This window comes from Lynx rufus, unplaced genomic scaffold (genome assembly GCF_022079265.1).
Source record: "Lynx rufus isolate CCGP_SWC_20201006 ecotype Redwood Valley unplaced genomic scaffold, mLynRuf1.p SCAF_4, whole genome shotgun sequence".
Classification (NCBI taxonomy): Eukaryota; Metazoa; Chordata; class Mammalia; order Carnivora; family Felidae; genus Lynx; species Lynx rufus.
In genome coordinates this window covers 96040424-96057233 of record NW_025814856.1, presented here as the reverse complement: position 1 = coordinate 96057233, position 16810 = coordinate 96040424, and the positions used below count along the sequence as shown (strand labels likewise).

Sequence of the window (16810 nt, the reverse complement as noted above, 5' to 3'; positions counted from 1 at the left end):
TACTATACATTTTTGTTTACATGAATCAAAGTTCTAAGTGCAGTTTATATTTTGTCTTCAGAAGGGGAATTATAGACCTCAAGTTACTAAAATCCTCTTCTACAAAATGCTCCCTTATAATCATTTAAATAATTGTTTTTTGATTAAGCTCTATTCATTTTAAAGTAAAATCATTTGCTTGTGCAAATTCACTGAAGGTTGGTAATCAGGTCAAAGGGTATGAGATGAAGAGGTAAACAACACTCCCCCAACTTTTCCCTGGGGAAATGACAGCCATGCCAACTCTAACTGATGTAGAGATTTTCCATAACATATTACTGCCTCTACCACAAACATTTGGGGATGGGAGGAAGAAGGATGACAGAGTACGTCTCCTGGGTTGACCTCGTGGGAGATTAATTTCAGGTCAATTAATCTATTTAACAATTTCCTCCTTCCCCCCAACAGTGCACAAAAGAACTTTATTCCTGCTTACATCTTAATTATTCACAATTCTACATTAATAGAATTAATAGAATAGAACTCTACATTAATAGAATCCAAGATAATGAAATTTTTACTGCTGAAGTATATAGGACAGGATATCCCAGAATTAGGGTATGAACCACATCCCTTTAAAAAGTGGAAGCACTGCAGCACCTAGCTGGCTCACTCAGTAGAGCATGTGACTCCTGACCTAGGGGACTCGGGACCTAGGGGTCGTGAGTTCAAGCCTGCCCCACTTTAGGTGTGGAGTGTACTTAAAATTAAAAAAAAAAAAAAAAAAAAAGGTGAAGATACTATTTAGGAGTTCTTTAACAGAGTTTTATTCCTTGGTTTTTCTTAAAACTAAAGTAAAAAAAAAAAAGCCTCATCTTTATGGCAACACAATATTGCAGTATGTGAAAAACTATCAGAAGATAGGAGTACTAAATCCTACCTTCTAAAATTATTAATATCAAGTCACTTGAAGTAACTTTCCAATTAAATCCTTCTAAATTTCAATTAGCTGTTCTTGATGCTGGAACAAAGCATTTTAATAAGCATCTACTAAAATGTTTGCTTTATAGTAACAGTGTTATGAAATGGATTTTATGAAAAGCTTCAAATATAATAGTAAGCAATGGATACTCCTTAAGTGGAGATGATATAACTCTGTAGTAAGTTACTGATTTATAATAATTGTATCCAACACATTATACAGCCAATGTTCAGCTTAATTTTTATCTAACTTAAGCAAAACTACATTTGAAAAACTCGTATGTATTGGCTTCTTAAAATACAAGACCATTTTCAAAACTTAATTACATGTTCTTATAATAAACATAAAAATCAGTATTAATAAATTTTAAAAATTTAATACCATGTAAATAGGTAAAAGATTATTCACCAGCACTAAACTAAAACTATATTCTGAAGTTAGAATAGAAATACTCAGAATATTGGAATCACTAACAGTTAACATTAAATTATTCTATTGTTTTAATGTGGATAATATTTTATTGATACCTAAAGGATAGAGCATTCATCCCTTCTTACATTAGTCTTCTAACACCATACTTGGTAAACTGTAATATGAAAGTAAATTAATAACGTGAAACATGAAGATTAGATTGACAAACTCCTTCAGCTAAAGAAAAGCCTAAACTTCCCTTAATCTCCTTTTTTTACTGTGGCATTTGTCAAAGTTACTTAAACCTTTAGGCTGTACTAATATATTTTTTCTGAATTCACAGATTTACTCAATTTACATGGATAACATGTAGACCAGGGAAAGTACAAGTCAGGTACATTTTAAATTTTAAAATGTTCTGTAGAGGTAAGTGTCACCTCATAAAAATACTGCTATTCAGAAAGATTCAGAGGACGATCTTTTTTATAACCATAAAATGGCCTTCACACCAAAACTTTTTCCTTTCACTGGACATTAATTTAAAGACAGACTATTAATATCCTTATAATACTTAATTTATACTTACACATATTCAAAAATATTAATAATGTTTTAATAAAGTAAGAATCTGATGGTTCCTAAAAGTGTATGAGAATTACAGGAGTTCAATGTGCCTAGGGGAAATTGGAGCTAAGTAACTAACAAGGCTAAAATCATTTATTGAAAGTCAAGTTGAATATCAAACACATTGCACAAGTTAATATATATACAATTTTTAATTGTCAATTATACCTCAATAAAACTGATGCAGAGAGAAAAAAAATAAGGTGACACTAAAACAAAACAAAACAAAACAAAAAACCATACCCAAGTCAAAGTTGGAAGACTAAGTTTATATAACTTTATGGCTAAAGGCTATGTCTCCAACTCCAGCCTGCCATTTCAGAAATATCATGAACTGTATAAGCGACTTGGTTAAGAAGCACTGAATAATCACATGAAATCCATGAGAGTGTATGCTCTACTATCATTTCATCTTTCCACACTTAGCATAGCACATTTATTTACCTATCTTGTGTCTAGGTTGCCTACAATATTCACAGCTTCCTCCAGATAACCCTGCTCAAAGGGTATCAATAAAAATATTTCATGTTAATATGGTGTTTTGGATATGAAATGTCCCTTCATGAAGGACTTAACAGATTACATATAAATTAAATTAATTTGTAAGAAGGCTACTTTTTTATCCAGTCTGATTTCTCTAGTATATGTAATTGCGTATATATTTACTCAAAACCGATCTTATTAGGTAGGTCATAGGAAAATATTATCTAATTATTTCTAAGCCTGAATCCATCAGTCAACCCAACGAGAATACCGGCCAAAGAAGTCAAGAAAATTAAATGCACACCATATTTATATGCAGAAAATTTCTAAACTAGTAATCATACTCTGAACTCCTTTTGAGAATAATTTGTTAAAAGAATTCTCATTAATCATTTCATATGCTTAGTGGGAAGAGCACATTTCTACTGAAGAACAGTAAAAAAAACCAAAACCTTTGTTGATTGTCTTTTATATACTAAACACCATACTAAATAATATTATCAGATAACTCTCACAACTACACTGTTAAGTAGGTATCCTTGTTTACAGATGAAAAAAACTACACTTCAGAGTTTCACTGATGGGCCCCAGTTGATACACCACGGAGGTGATGAAGGTGAAATTTGAACACAAGTTTCCAAAGCTCCTGTTGTTTTATGTTACCTTACTTCCCTACAACCCAGAAAAATGACAGTGATATTTAAATAACACACAAGATAATTACGTAGCCCACAATTAAAAACTGTAATTTTGAAATTTTAAAAATACTCAAGGGCAAACAAGAGTAGTCAAGATTATTAAACACTGCAAACCTGGCATTTGTAATGAAGTTGTAATCTATGTGTTTCCTAGAAAGGAATTTCCTTTGGTGGGGAGGGTGTGATACTAAGAGATAATTCCTTAAAATTTCCAATATGAAAAGAATTACAGGGTCAATTTACGTCTTAATTTACAAATTTCATTTACTGATGATTCTTCTGACTCCTGAAAGTGTGACTATGGCTTACAAGTTCCCTGCAATTCTAGCTCCAGTCACACCAGTTTTAACATCACCAAAAGTAATGGCTAAAGCCCCCACAACTAGCCCAGTGTCATGGATTCAACCAGCCTCCGTGTTAGCAATCTTAATGGGACACTACCAAATACTTCACAATCAATTTTTCTGCTGTTTTCTACAAAGTGAATATGTAACTTTGTCATAGCATAACCATTCTGAATCCAGGCCCAAAATATATAGTATCACAAGGGTTATGATTGAAATCAGGCCAATCTGTCAAAAATTGTTTCATAAATACCTGTTTTCAATGTAATCTTCTAAGAAACTATTTTTTCAAATTATAGGTCATTATTCAATTTGGGTTTTGTGACCAGCATTAAAAAGAGAAAGTATCAAAGGATATGTCACATAGCAAAGAGAAGTATCTTTCCTGAAATTTTTGTTTGGAAAAAAATTTCACATGTATGTATAGGTATACATTTATTCATGTACACAATCATTCATGCATACAAGGATAAAACATATATAATTATATATGCAAATATATAGAAATTATACACATAGAATATATTTCTTGTTGAATCATTGTGAACATATTCTAACTTTTATTTGCAGGATTTACATTTAAATATTACTTGTACCTTAATTCAAAACACATATTTATTAGGTATCACAGATAAATAGTTTGGACACATTTTTCTGGACCTCACAATACCCACCAGTTTTATAATTTAAAAAATCTAGGCAAAAAATATCTTATTGTAGCAAGAATTTCCAATATTATCGTTTTTTAAAAAGAGAACTTGAAAACCACAATCTTAATGTTTTTACCTTTCAAATCTATATTAATAAAAACTAAAGTTTACTCTCTTATCCCAAAAGTGAGAAAAAGGCTATATGAATTTAACCAAATTTCACAGGGATATAAGAGATAGTCTGACCTGTAGCCATTTGGCTTATTAAAAAAAAAAAATTCAACTTAGTGTAAAGAAAAAAATGCATTTTGTGCAGTCTTTGGGTGTCCCAAAGACAAAGGCAGTTCAAGAACAAAAATACCTGAAACTTTTAATCAAGAAAGACACTATAAGAATTAAGGCATTATAAAAGGGGTGCCTGGGTGGTTCAGTCAGCTAAGCAATCGACTCTAGACTTCCTGATATAGTCTGTGGGATCAAGCCAGGGCTGACAGTGTCGAGCCTGGCTGGGATAGTTTCTCTCCTTTTCCCTATGCCCCGCCTCCGCTTGTGCTCCTTTCATTTGCTCACACTCTCTGAATAAACTTAAAAAAAAAAGAAGAAGAAGAAGAAGAATTAAGGCATTATAAAGAGAGAGAGAGCCAAGTAGAAAGTTCCTGAGCTCACCTCTCCCCACAAACACACCAAGGCTGCAACTACATATACCCCAACTCATTGTCAGAGAACAACCTGAAGACTAGCAGAACAGGTTTTCCACAGCTAAAGATACAAAGAAAAAGCCACATGGAAAAGGGTAGGAGGAGCAGAGACACGATCAGAAACTAAGCCTCCTGTGCAGCGACCCACAAGCAAGAGAGATCTCACAGGTGTGAAGGCCCTCCTCAAGGAGTGAGGGGTTCAAGCCCCACAGTGGGAAGCCCTCATACTGTGTATATGCACTGGAAATATGAGCCCCCATAAACATCTGGTTTTAAATTGGCTTAACTGGGGGAGCCAGAAGGCTATAAGAAACCAAGACTCTGCTCTTAAAAGGCCAGTGTACAGCATCACTTGCTCGGAGACCCAGGACAAGACAGCAGTTTGAAAAGCAGCTGGATTATATGTGAAAAAAAATTATTAATTTTAGGGTGTGTGCCCCAGGGGCAAGAGTCTGCAGGAAGTTTTTCCAGGAATGGAAGTGCTGCCACGCGCTATTTTTCTTGCCTTCCTTCAGCACAGCTGGGCCCCGGTTCTGACACTCTCTCTTCCTAGCACCACTCTCCCTGCCTTGGCGTTCCCCTGTGAACCCACCCCAACCAACCCAACTGCCCTGGCAGGGGCCCTTCCAAAGTGACTCCTGCTCTAGGGAGTCCCACCCACCTGCAGGCTCAAGACAGTGGCCACCAAGCCTCCCAGTCAGTCACACTGCGTACTACCCCACCCGCCAGCATACCTGCAGCAGCTGCAGCCTGGCCTCTTGGCCAGCCTTGCCGGGGGCCATCCCCGTCCACCAGTACAGCTACAGCAGCTGCAGCCCAGTCACCATTTGCAGATGATAGGATACTATATATAAAAAACTCTAAAGATTCCACTAAAAAACTATCAGAACTAATAAATGAACTCAGTAAAGTTGCAGGACACAAAATTAATATACAGAAATCTATCAATTTCTCTACTCTATCAACAAACTAGCAGAGAAATTAAGAAAAATACCATTTATAACTGCATCAAAAAGAATAAAGTATCTAGGAATAAATTTAACCAAGGAGGTGAAAGACCTGTACTGATACCTAGGGCACTCATGAAAGAAACTGAAGAGGACACAAATAAAGGGAAAGATAGACCATGCTCATGGGTCAAAAGAATTAATACTGTTAAAAATGTCCATTCTACCCAAAGCAATCTGAACTATAATAGCATTTTCACAGAATAATCCTAAAATTTGTATGGAATCATAAAAGACCCCAAAAAACTGAAAGTAATCTTGAGAAAGGAGAACAAAGCTGGAGGACACATAGTCCCTGATTTCAAACCATAGTACAAAGCTACAGTAATCAAAACAGTATGATACTGGCATAAAAATGGATATATAGATCAATGGAACAGAACTGAGAGCCCAGAAATAAACCCATGTTTATACGGTCAATTAATCTATGACAAAGGAGGCAAAAATACACAATGGGGAAAAGATATTCTCTTCAATAAATGGTGCTGAAAACAGGACAGCTGCATGCAAAAGAATGAAACCACTTTCTTACACCATACACAAAAATAAGCTCAAAATGGATTCAAGACCTGAAACCATTAAAGTCCTAAAAGAAAACATGGGGAGTAAACTCTTCTACATCAATCTTAGAATATATTTTCTATCTGTCTTGTCAGGCAAGGGCAACAAAAGTAAAAATAAACAACTGAAACTACATCAAACTAAAAACTTTTTGCACAATGAAGGGAACCATCAACAAAATTAAAAGGCAACCTACTAAATGTACTAAATGAGAGAAGATATTTGTAAATGATATATCTATTGAAAGGTTAATTTCCAAAATATATTAAAAAAACTCATAGCAGAGAGTATAATGCCAAGTGAAATAAGTCAGAGAAAAACAATACCATATGATTTCACTCATATGTGGAATTTAAGAAGCAAAAGAAATGAGCAAAGGAAAAAAAAAAGAAACAAGAAACAGACTTAACTATAAAGAACAAACTGATGGAGACTAGAGGAGAGATGGAAGGGAGATGGGTGAAATAGGTGATGGGGATTAAAGGGTACACTTATCATTATGAGCACTGAGTGTTGCAGAAAATTGATGAATCACTATATGTCTGAACCTAATATAACACTGTATGTTCATTATACTGGAATTAATAAAAAGAACTCATTACACTCAACACACACACACACACACACACACACACACACACACTAATCCAATTAAAAAATGAGCAAGAGGGCCTGAATAGACATTCTTCCAAAGAAGACATACATATAGATGACCAACAAACAGGAAAAGATGCTCAACATCACCAATCATCAGGAAAATGCAAACTAAAACCACAATGAGCTATCACCCCACACTCGTCAGAAAGACTATTTTCAAAAAACATGAAATAACAAGTGTTTCTGAAAACATGGGACAAAGGGAATTTTTGTGCATTGTCAGTGGGAATGTAAATTTGTGTAGCCATTATGGAAAACAGTATGGCAGTCCCTCAAAAAATTAAAAATGGAAATACCATGGGATGCATTAATTCCATTTCCAGGTATTTACCTAAAGAAAAGGAAAACACCAATTCAAAAATATCTACTGCACCCCTATGTTTATTGTAGCATTATCTATAATAGCCAAGACATGGAAGCAACCTAAGTGTCCATCGACAAACGAATGAATAGAGATGTGGGGTGTGTGTGTGTGTGTGTGTGTGTGTGTGTGTGTGTGCACGTCTGTGTATGATGGAAGATTACTCAGCCATAAAAAGGAATGAAATATGTGACAACATGGATAAGTGAAATAAGTTAGAGAAAGACAAATACCATATAATTTCATCTATATGTAGAATTTAAAAAACAAATGAACATATAACAAACTGGTGGTTACCAGAGGGGAGGAAAAGTAGGGCAATGGGCTAAACAAGTAAAGGGGAATAAGAGATAGAAACTTCAAATTATAAAATAAATAAGCTGCAAGGATGTAAAGTACAGCATAAAGAGTATAGTTAATAATATTGTAATAATTTTGTATGGTAAGGGCGCCTGGGTGGCTGTCAGTTAAGTGTTTGACTCTTGATTTCAGCTCAGGTCATGATCTCACAGTTTGTGAATTTAAGCCCTGAGTTGGAGCCCGATCCTCTCTCTCTCCTTTTCTCTCTGCCCCTCCCCTGCTCTTGTACACACTCTCTCTCAAAATAAACTTTAAAAAATAATAATTTTGTATGATAACAGGTGGTAACTACACTTCCTGTGGGAGTATTTTGTAAGGTATATAAATATCAAATTACTATGTTGTACACTTGAGACTATTATATTTTGTATCAACTATACTTCAATTTTAAAATAATGAATAAAAATAAATTTTTTTAGGGGGGCCTGGGTAGCTCAGTTGGTTAAGTGTCTGACTTCGACTCAGGTCATGATCTTGCAGTTCATGATTTTGAGCCCCATGTTGGGCTCTGCACTGACAGCACAGAGACTAAGGCCTGCTTCAGATTCTGTCTCCCTCTCTCTCTGCCTCTCTCCTGCTTGTGTTCTCTCTCTCTCTCTCTCTAAAAAATAAGCCTTAAAGATTTTTTTAATAAAATTTTTTAAAAGAATATAAGGCATTACAGAAAAGGAAAAACAGTGTTGTTTGCATATGTAAGCTTCAAATTTAAATTCTCAAGGCTAGATTTTCTGAATTGCAAGCTGTGATTTTAAACTGAGATATTTCCCATATAGGCAACTTTATATAGTGTAAACAAGGTGCCAATTTATTTACTTAACCCTGGTTAATTATTTTCCTGATCAGATTACTAATAAGAATATTCCCAGCTTTTAAGCACATTAAACTTTTGGAGTATCAAAGTTTTCACTCCTATTAGCACTTCAAAACAGTAATTTGTTCATTTAAGAATATTAAGTTGTCTTTTTTCCCCCTTGTATTAGAAACCTACAATATATCAAAACTTATGGAATACACTGAGTTGCCGAACTATTTAAAGTAAAGAATAATTTTCCATATTCTCAAATTCTGGACCAAAGAAATGACAATGATACCTAAAAGAATAATAAAACGATAACATATGACATATATTAACAACACATAAAGAAGATATTTCCTAATGTGACAAATGCCTACATTACATGTTATCTATTTTACAAATCACTGCTGCAACATTAATTTCAATAAATGAATTCATATAATTCTATAGGATTCAAGCATTTGTAAAAAGCGTTATTTAAAATGTGAAATAGTCTGTATAATGAAATATTTTACGGTGTTGAATATGGATACCTTACGACAATCATGTATCCTAGAATCTCAGTATCACTTTCCTAGAAACTCAAGGCCTCTATTTAATTAAGGTCAAAGCTATGCAAACAGATTTAAGACCTTAGTTAACAATCTGCAAAAATATATAGAGAAAAACATAAACCTTCAGGTTTTCTAGGTCATTTACATTATATTTTGTTATGCTATATTTCATTATATTTATAAAAATACATAAGCATGTGAGTTGCAAGAAATAAAGTATTAATAATCAAGAAGTTTCAAAATCAATATAAAAAGTCAATCATACATAGTATTAATTTTTCTTACCTCTGAACTATAATCATCTGCTGTAGTTGAAATTTCACTTTCTGGCTAAAACAAAAGTAAAAATCGATTAGATTAAGGTCTTTTTTCCCTCCCACTGTACTCTATTAACCCATTAGTATTAGTAACATATGATGGAAAACTCACATAAAAATATCACTAAAAAAACTAGTAAAAATTATTCAAACCTTTAAAAAAATTTTTAAAGTATGTGGATTTTATTTTATTCATTTTTTTTTAAGTAAGCTCTACACCCAAGGTGGGGCTTGAACTTACAACCAACCCCAAGATCAAGAGTCACATGCTCTACTGACTAAGCCAGCCAGGTGCCCCCAAACCTGTAAAATTTTCACTCTGATTATGAATCACAATGGCTATATAACACATATGCTATTTATCACAAGGCATTTTTCTAAATATAAATGTATCAAGAGGTACTTTCTTTCACACAGAGTCATACATACACTACATACAAATCATTTGTAAGACAAAAGCACCAAATAAGGTATCATCCCTCAAATTCTTACGTCTCTTTTAAATAAAAGATCTTTATTAAAATGTTAGTCAAAAGGGTTCAATTTTTCCAAAAAGAAAAGTCATTGGGGTGCCTGGCTCAGTTGGTAGAGCACATGACTCTTGATCTTGGGGTCATAAGTTTGAGCCCCATGTTGGACCTAGAGATTAATTTAAAAAAAAAAAAAAAGGTTAAAAAAACCATCAAATCTTGATGCTAGAAAAGGAATAACAACTTGAAGAAATATAACAGTCTTGTTGTTATTAACACCTTTGAAGCTTATAAAACACTTTCTAAGACATCCCTGTTTCATCCTTACATCCCTGGAATTTGGGTATGAGGTGAATGGCTTTTCCAAGCTTCCCTCAGCTTATAGGTACTAGAAAGAGTCAAGGAGGAAACTTAAATTTTTACTGCTTTTACTGTTCACCCACTCATCTAAAAATCTCATTTTACAAGTGAGAAAAGAGACCTAGATATTCATTCAACAAAAATAAACCATCATTGACTCCTTTCTCACCTAGACTTTAAGGAAATTTTATTCAGCACTCAATACCAAGTTCTAGGCCTACCTACTCTTTGATGTAGTAACTGATGCCAAGAACAGAAATAAACTTAACCCTATTCTAAAATTCTGTCTCGGTGATTCCTAACTTACGTGACCCTCTTTTAAATCAAAAATACCTTTTTTAAAAAAAACATTTAACGTTTATTTATTATTTTTGAGAGACAGAGACAGAGCATGAGTGGGGGAGGGGCAGAGAGAGAGAAAGGGAGACACAGAATCCGAAGCAGGCTCCAGTTGTGAGCACAGAGCCTGACTCAGGACTTGAACTCACAGACTGTGAGATCATGACTTGAGCCAAAGTCGGACGCTTAACTGACTGAGCCACCCAGGCACCCCAAATCAAAAATACTTTTATGACCTGGGCGCCTGGGTGGCTCAGTCAGTTAAGCGTCTGACTTCAGCTCAGGTTATGATCTCGCGGTCCGTGAGTTCGAGCCCCGCGTCAGGCTCTGTGCTGACAGCTCAGAGCCTGGAGCCTGTTTCAGATTCTGTGTCTCCCTCTCTCTCTGACCCTCTCCCATTCATGCTGTCTCCCCCTATATCAAAAATAAATAAACATTAAAAAAAAAAAAACTTTTATGACCTAAGCCCTCATGGTTCATTCACTTATGCCCTTTAACCAGCTATAGATTAAATGTATATACTGTGTACTAAAAGCTGTGGTACTGAGGATAAAATGGTGAACAAGACGTTCTTTGCAGTGGAAATGCTAACTCTAGTGAAAAGCCCAGATACTGATATGTTTTGCAGAAAAAATAACAAATATATATGCAAACTATAGCAAACACCAGAGTTACCATATTCTACTATTTAAAAGGTTCAGATTCAACAATTACAAGATACATAAAGAAAAAGGAAAGTATGGCCCATACATAAGAAAAACAGCAGTCATTAGAAACAGTCCCTAGCCATTTTAAATATGGTCAAGTGAATAAAATTAAGTGAATAAAATAAAGTCTAAAACACTAAAGAAAACTATAAGGATACTGCCTTACAAAATAGAGAAGATCACTAAAGGGAAATAACTTAGAACCAAAGAGGAGCATCTGGCTTGCTCCATCGGTGAAGCATACGATTCTTGATCTTGGGGTTGTGAGTTCATGTCCCATGCTGGGTGTAGAGATTAGTTTAAAAATTTTTTTTTAATAATAAATTAAAAAGGGGGGCACCTGAGTGGCTTAGTCGGTTAAGTGTCCGATTTCGGCTCAGGTCAAGATCTCATGGTTCGTGAGTTCAAGACCTGCGTTGGGTCCTATGCTGACAGCTCAGAGCCTGCAGCCTGCTTCAGATTCTGTCTCCCTCTCTCTCTGTCCTTTCCCCACTTGCCCTCTGTCTTTCTCAAATATAAATAAGCATTTAAAAAATTTTTTTAAATTAATTAATTAATTAAAAGTAAAATAACTGAAATGAAAAATTCATTAGAGGGGCTTAACAGATCTGAGGAAGAAGAAGAAGAAAGAATCCACAAACTTTAATATAGTTCAACTGAAATTAGGCAGTCTGAAGATAAAAACAAGAATGAAGAAAAAGGAACAGAGCATCAGATCTGTACAACAATATCAAACATACCAACATGCATAACAGGAGATCCAGAAGAAGGGGACAGAAAGGAGCAGAAAGAATATTTGAAGATACAATGTCTGAAAACTTCCCAAATTTGATGAAAAACACTAATCTACATATCCAAGATGCTCAACAAGTTCTAAGTAGGAAAATCTCAAAAAGATCCATTCTTAGGATGAACAGCAAATCTCTAACATTCCTGACCTCTTGAATAAAGCTCAAATCCTAAATAATATCTAAGTCTTTCTGTTTCCACATAAATATAACAGGGCACAATCCAAATTATAATTATTATCTGCCTTTTCCACCACTCTTTCTCCTAAGCATCCCAACCTTCTTTACTCCTGGTCTTAGTTGGTGGCTCATCCCACCCACCATCCCAATCCACTTTTAAATTCTCCCTCTTTGCCATATTCTGGAAATTACACCATTAATGAGAAGAAGAAAACTCGCATCTGTTTAGGGCCTTCTCTGGGCCAGGTGCAATCTCCTGCCCCACATCTTTACCACCACTCATCCCCATCATTCTGTGATCCTTTAAAAACTAAACTTCCTACAGTTTCCAAATCACATCACACACAGTTTCATGTCTTTGTGAATGCTGCTTCTTTACCACAGAGGTTGTCTTGCCTACTTCTTTGCTGATAGCTAATGCTGATTTAGCATTCTCCCAAATCATGGTATTCTAGGGTACCATATGCGTTTTTGTTACCACAGCTGTAATCAGAGTACACAGCCTATCTTACATCTACCTTCCCCCCTAGACTGACTTTCCTAAAGGGCAGAGATGGTCATATCTACCTTTGCATCCGTGGTGCTGAATCCTTGATATATCACAGTTGTATTACAAATGTTTGTTGAATCAAGCACACAAAAACTGCACAGGGTGCTAATGAGTACTGTTACTACAACAACTTTCCACTTAGAATTCTAATGTTCAAAATTTAAATGAATACTTACTTCAACAAAGATCTCGTCACGTTTGATTATTGTGGATTCAGGAGTCACAGCTGTTCCTACTCTCTGAGAACTATTTATGTACATTTCATCACTCCGTGAGTGCTCAAGATTCAAAGCATGGTATGCTGACACATCTTGTTTACTGCTTGAAGTTTTCTTCTTTTTTTTCTGCTTCTTAGAAGGATTCTGTCCATCAGACTGAGCTTTCCTTTGTCGAAACTGGGCAAGCTACAGAAAAAAAGTTGTCATTATCATTAGAGATACTTGCTTTTTTCATAGTGGTGATCAAGAAAAAGTATCTGTGGAGTTACTTTCTTTACAAGATCAAATCATCAGTGAAATAATAAAGGACAGCTATTAGAATCCTTAATATAACTACTGAATTGCAAAGAAGATACTTCTGAATAATGCTATTCAAATACTGAGAACTGAAAATGTCACGTCTAAAGAAAAAAAATTAGCCCAGAGATAGGCAAAATAAGGGAAAACAGGCACTCTCAGTCACTGCTTGGTCAGAGTGCAATCTCTGGATAAGAGTTCTAAATGCATTTGCTTTGTGAAATTTCTGGGATTTCTAATTTATCCTAAATGTAATTAGTCCATGCAAAAGATTTAGTTGTACAAATGATCACTGCAGCCTTGTATCCAATGGGAAAAATTTTGAAATAATTCAAATGTCCAACAACAGTGCTTCCTATCCCCTAACCATTTGCACATCATCAGCAGCACTTCTGCAATGTCCTACTGCCATCTGTACTCATCATTAACTTAACATGTTTTAACTAGCATACTTATCTAAATTTATTTTAAAAGGAGATTTTCTATCCTGGTGTAAATTAAAAGCTAGTATTACTTGTGATTTCCTTAAATAAAACAGTAAACAGAAATGAACGTAATGAAAAATAAAACTACATTAAAATTTTAGTTATTACTGCTGAAGGTTATAGAGCAACAGGCAAGTGTTAAAGGAATATTAAGGATATATGAGCAAATAGACTTTTGGCTTATTGTAAGCAGATGGGATGAAAAAAAAACTAGAAAGGTATTAACTTTCTTACAGTACTATTCACTATTATTTAATACTGAATCAGGATATCACCTAAAATATCTTGTCACCACCTAAAATCAGAAGTATGCATTACATACTTTGGGCAATACTGGATTAACTCAATTAAAGCAATATTAATGTAAATCATCAATAATAATGAAGATGTTTATACAAAAAACATGAAAAAATAACATGTTTATGACAGTAGTATATATAAAATAATATGCAATAGAACCGTTTCTTAATAAAATGAAAATGGTGTCCATCTTTTTCTCTTTTTCAACAAAGACACAGCCTTCAACAATTCTAACTAGCTTGAATTTTAATAATATTATACACATAGGCATAAATTCTGAAAGAATATAGCCACAACTCTGGTATCTCTCCAGATTGGAGATTACAGGTATTTTTCCTTATACTTATTCAAAATTTGCTTTTTTATGCAACAAATTTTCTAAATTTTATATGAAGCAACTACTAACCACCAATTATTAAATTTAATTTGAGCTATTTGATCATTGAGAGGAAAGAAACAAAAGCATAGGAACAGGTGTAAACCCCTTCGTGTCTTAAAAAGAAGAAATATAGTATCAGTATATTAATTATATAACTACTCAGACCAAGCACATATGATATGAGGTATTAAAGCAATCTTAATAATGATGCTGATATTAACTATCAAAATATGTGACAAATACCAGAACCCAAAGAATAACATACAGCGTATTTTATATTTATTTTGTCTGTTGCTGATGAAGAAAAGCATGACCTATATAAAAGTGATTACTTAATAAATATGTCTAATTCATAAATCGGAAATATCAATCACTGACTTTGTAGAATGTAAAAATAGATCACATTAAAAAAATTTTTCCCCAGTTATTTAGCAACTAGCCTGTTTTCCTACTTCATGCCTGCTTAAGGAACAGATGCAAGACCAGTTGCCTCTATTTGTACATTAGTAAGCTGCTGGAATGCATTTAAACTACTTTGGAGGATAGCAAATCCTCCATTAAAAATAAACGAACTGAAACACTATTATATATTATCTGTAAATAGAATCAAAGTCTAGGCACATTTTAAAAAGATCCCGCAGAGAGCACAAAACTAAGAAAAATGTTAATAATGACATTTTTAATATTTAAGTTCAACTTCAGAAACTTCTTAAAATTCCATGTTGTGTTAGAAAATATACCCAGAAGAAGATATAAAGACAAAGATGAAGAATTTTGTTTGAAATTCCCATTTGTTTTATATACATATATATACATACACACACACACACACAACAACACACACACACATATAACTTATAATATTTAAAAAATTTTTAATGTTTCTTTATTTTTGAGTGCGTGCAGGGGAGGGGCAGAGAAAGAGGGAGACACAGAATCCGAAGCAGGCTCCAGGCTCTGAGCTGTCAGCAGAACCTGACGTGGGGCTTGAACCCACAAACCGTGATATCATGACCTGAGCCACCCAGGCACCCTTATATTTAATATTTATTTCTATGTACAAAGGAGAAAACTAAAACTGCATTATAAAAAATTTTATTTTTTAAGAAACACCTCTGAGACAACAGTATCCAATTCTAAATGAACCCAAATGCAAAAGTTATTAATGGACAGATATGGATTAAAAGTAAAATGGATCTTGGGGTGCCTGGCTAGCACAGCTGGAGGAGCACAAGACTCTAGATCTCAGGGTTGAGATTTCGAGCCCCACATGGGGGATAGTGGTTACTTAAAAGAAATAAATTTTTTGTTTAAAAAGTAGAATGGTTCTATTATGGTGTTCAGAACAAATCACTTCACTTGTAAGAACATAAAATTACCAAGACACTGTTTTGGGTCTTTTACTGATAATATGAAGTCATACTATATTTTCAGAACAATTAATCAGAAGGTAAACTGCATAAGGGTAAGGACTTTTGTTCTCCTCACAGCTATATATTCAAAGTCTAGAAGAGTACTCAAAAAATACACATTGAGTGAAAAAAAAGATAATTTATCTTTTACAAAAAGTCACCACTAAACAATCATTTTAAGCACTGATCCACAGAACCAGACAATTAAGATGACATAATACACATATCTAATTCTACTATATAAAAAAGTTCCATGGTCTTAGAAATAAAATTAGCAATTAAATGATTTAAAACACAAAATCATCCCTCTTTCCATCTCTTCCTCCATCAGGCAAAAAACAAAACAAGACAAAATTAATTCTCAAAAATAATGCCCACAATAGCTTTTTAGCAAGAGTTCTGTTTCATAAAAATGTATAAAGAACTTATACAACTCAACACCAAAAAAACAATCTGACTAAAAATGAACAGAGGATATGAAGAGACATTTCTCCAAAGAAGACATATACATGGCTAACAGATGCATGAAAATATACTCAACATCACTAATAATCAGGAAAATGCAAATCAAACAACAATAAGATATCACTTTACTCCTGTCAGAATGGCTAAAATCAAAAACACAAGAAACAACAAGTGTTGGCAAGGATGTGGAGAAAATGAAAACCTTTGTGCACTGCTGCTGAGAATGCATATTGATGCAGCCACTGTGGAAAACAGAATGGAGGTACCTCAAAAAATTAAAAATAGAATTACCATATGATCCAGTACTCCCACTACTGGATACTTACCTAAAGGAAATAAAAACAGTAATTTGAAAAGATATATACACCCCTATGTTTA

The 16810-nt window shown here is 34.2% G+C and overlaps 1 protein-coding gene across 4 annotated transcripts in view; it reads right to left on the bottom strand.

The window, feature by feature from the left end:
- The window catches only part of AKAP9 (A-kinase anchoring protein 9), a 152920-nt gene that overhangs the window by 117060 nt on the left and 19050 nt on the right, over nucleotides 1–16810 (bottom strand). For 2 of the 4 annotated variants that reach the window (XM_047094567.1, XM_047094568.1), the window contains exons 2-3: nucleotides 13053–13280; nucleotides 9451–9495 (exon numbers count right to left, since the gene is read on the bottom strand). In XM_047094567.1, the coding sequence (XP_046950523.1) occupies nucleotides 9451–9495; nucleotides 13053–13280 (273 nt within the window). Of the gene's footprint in view, nucleotides 1–9450; nucleotides 9496–13052; nucleotides 13281–16810 lie in introns of those variants that run through there. The other 2 variants (XM_047094569.1, XM_047094571.1) reach the window with 1 other exon arrangement.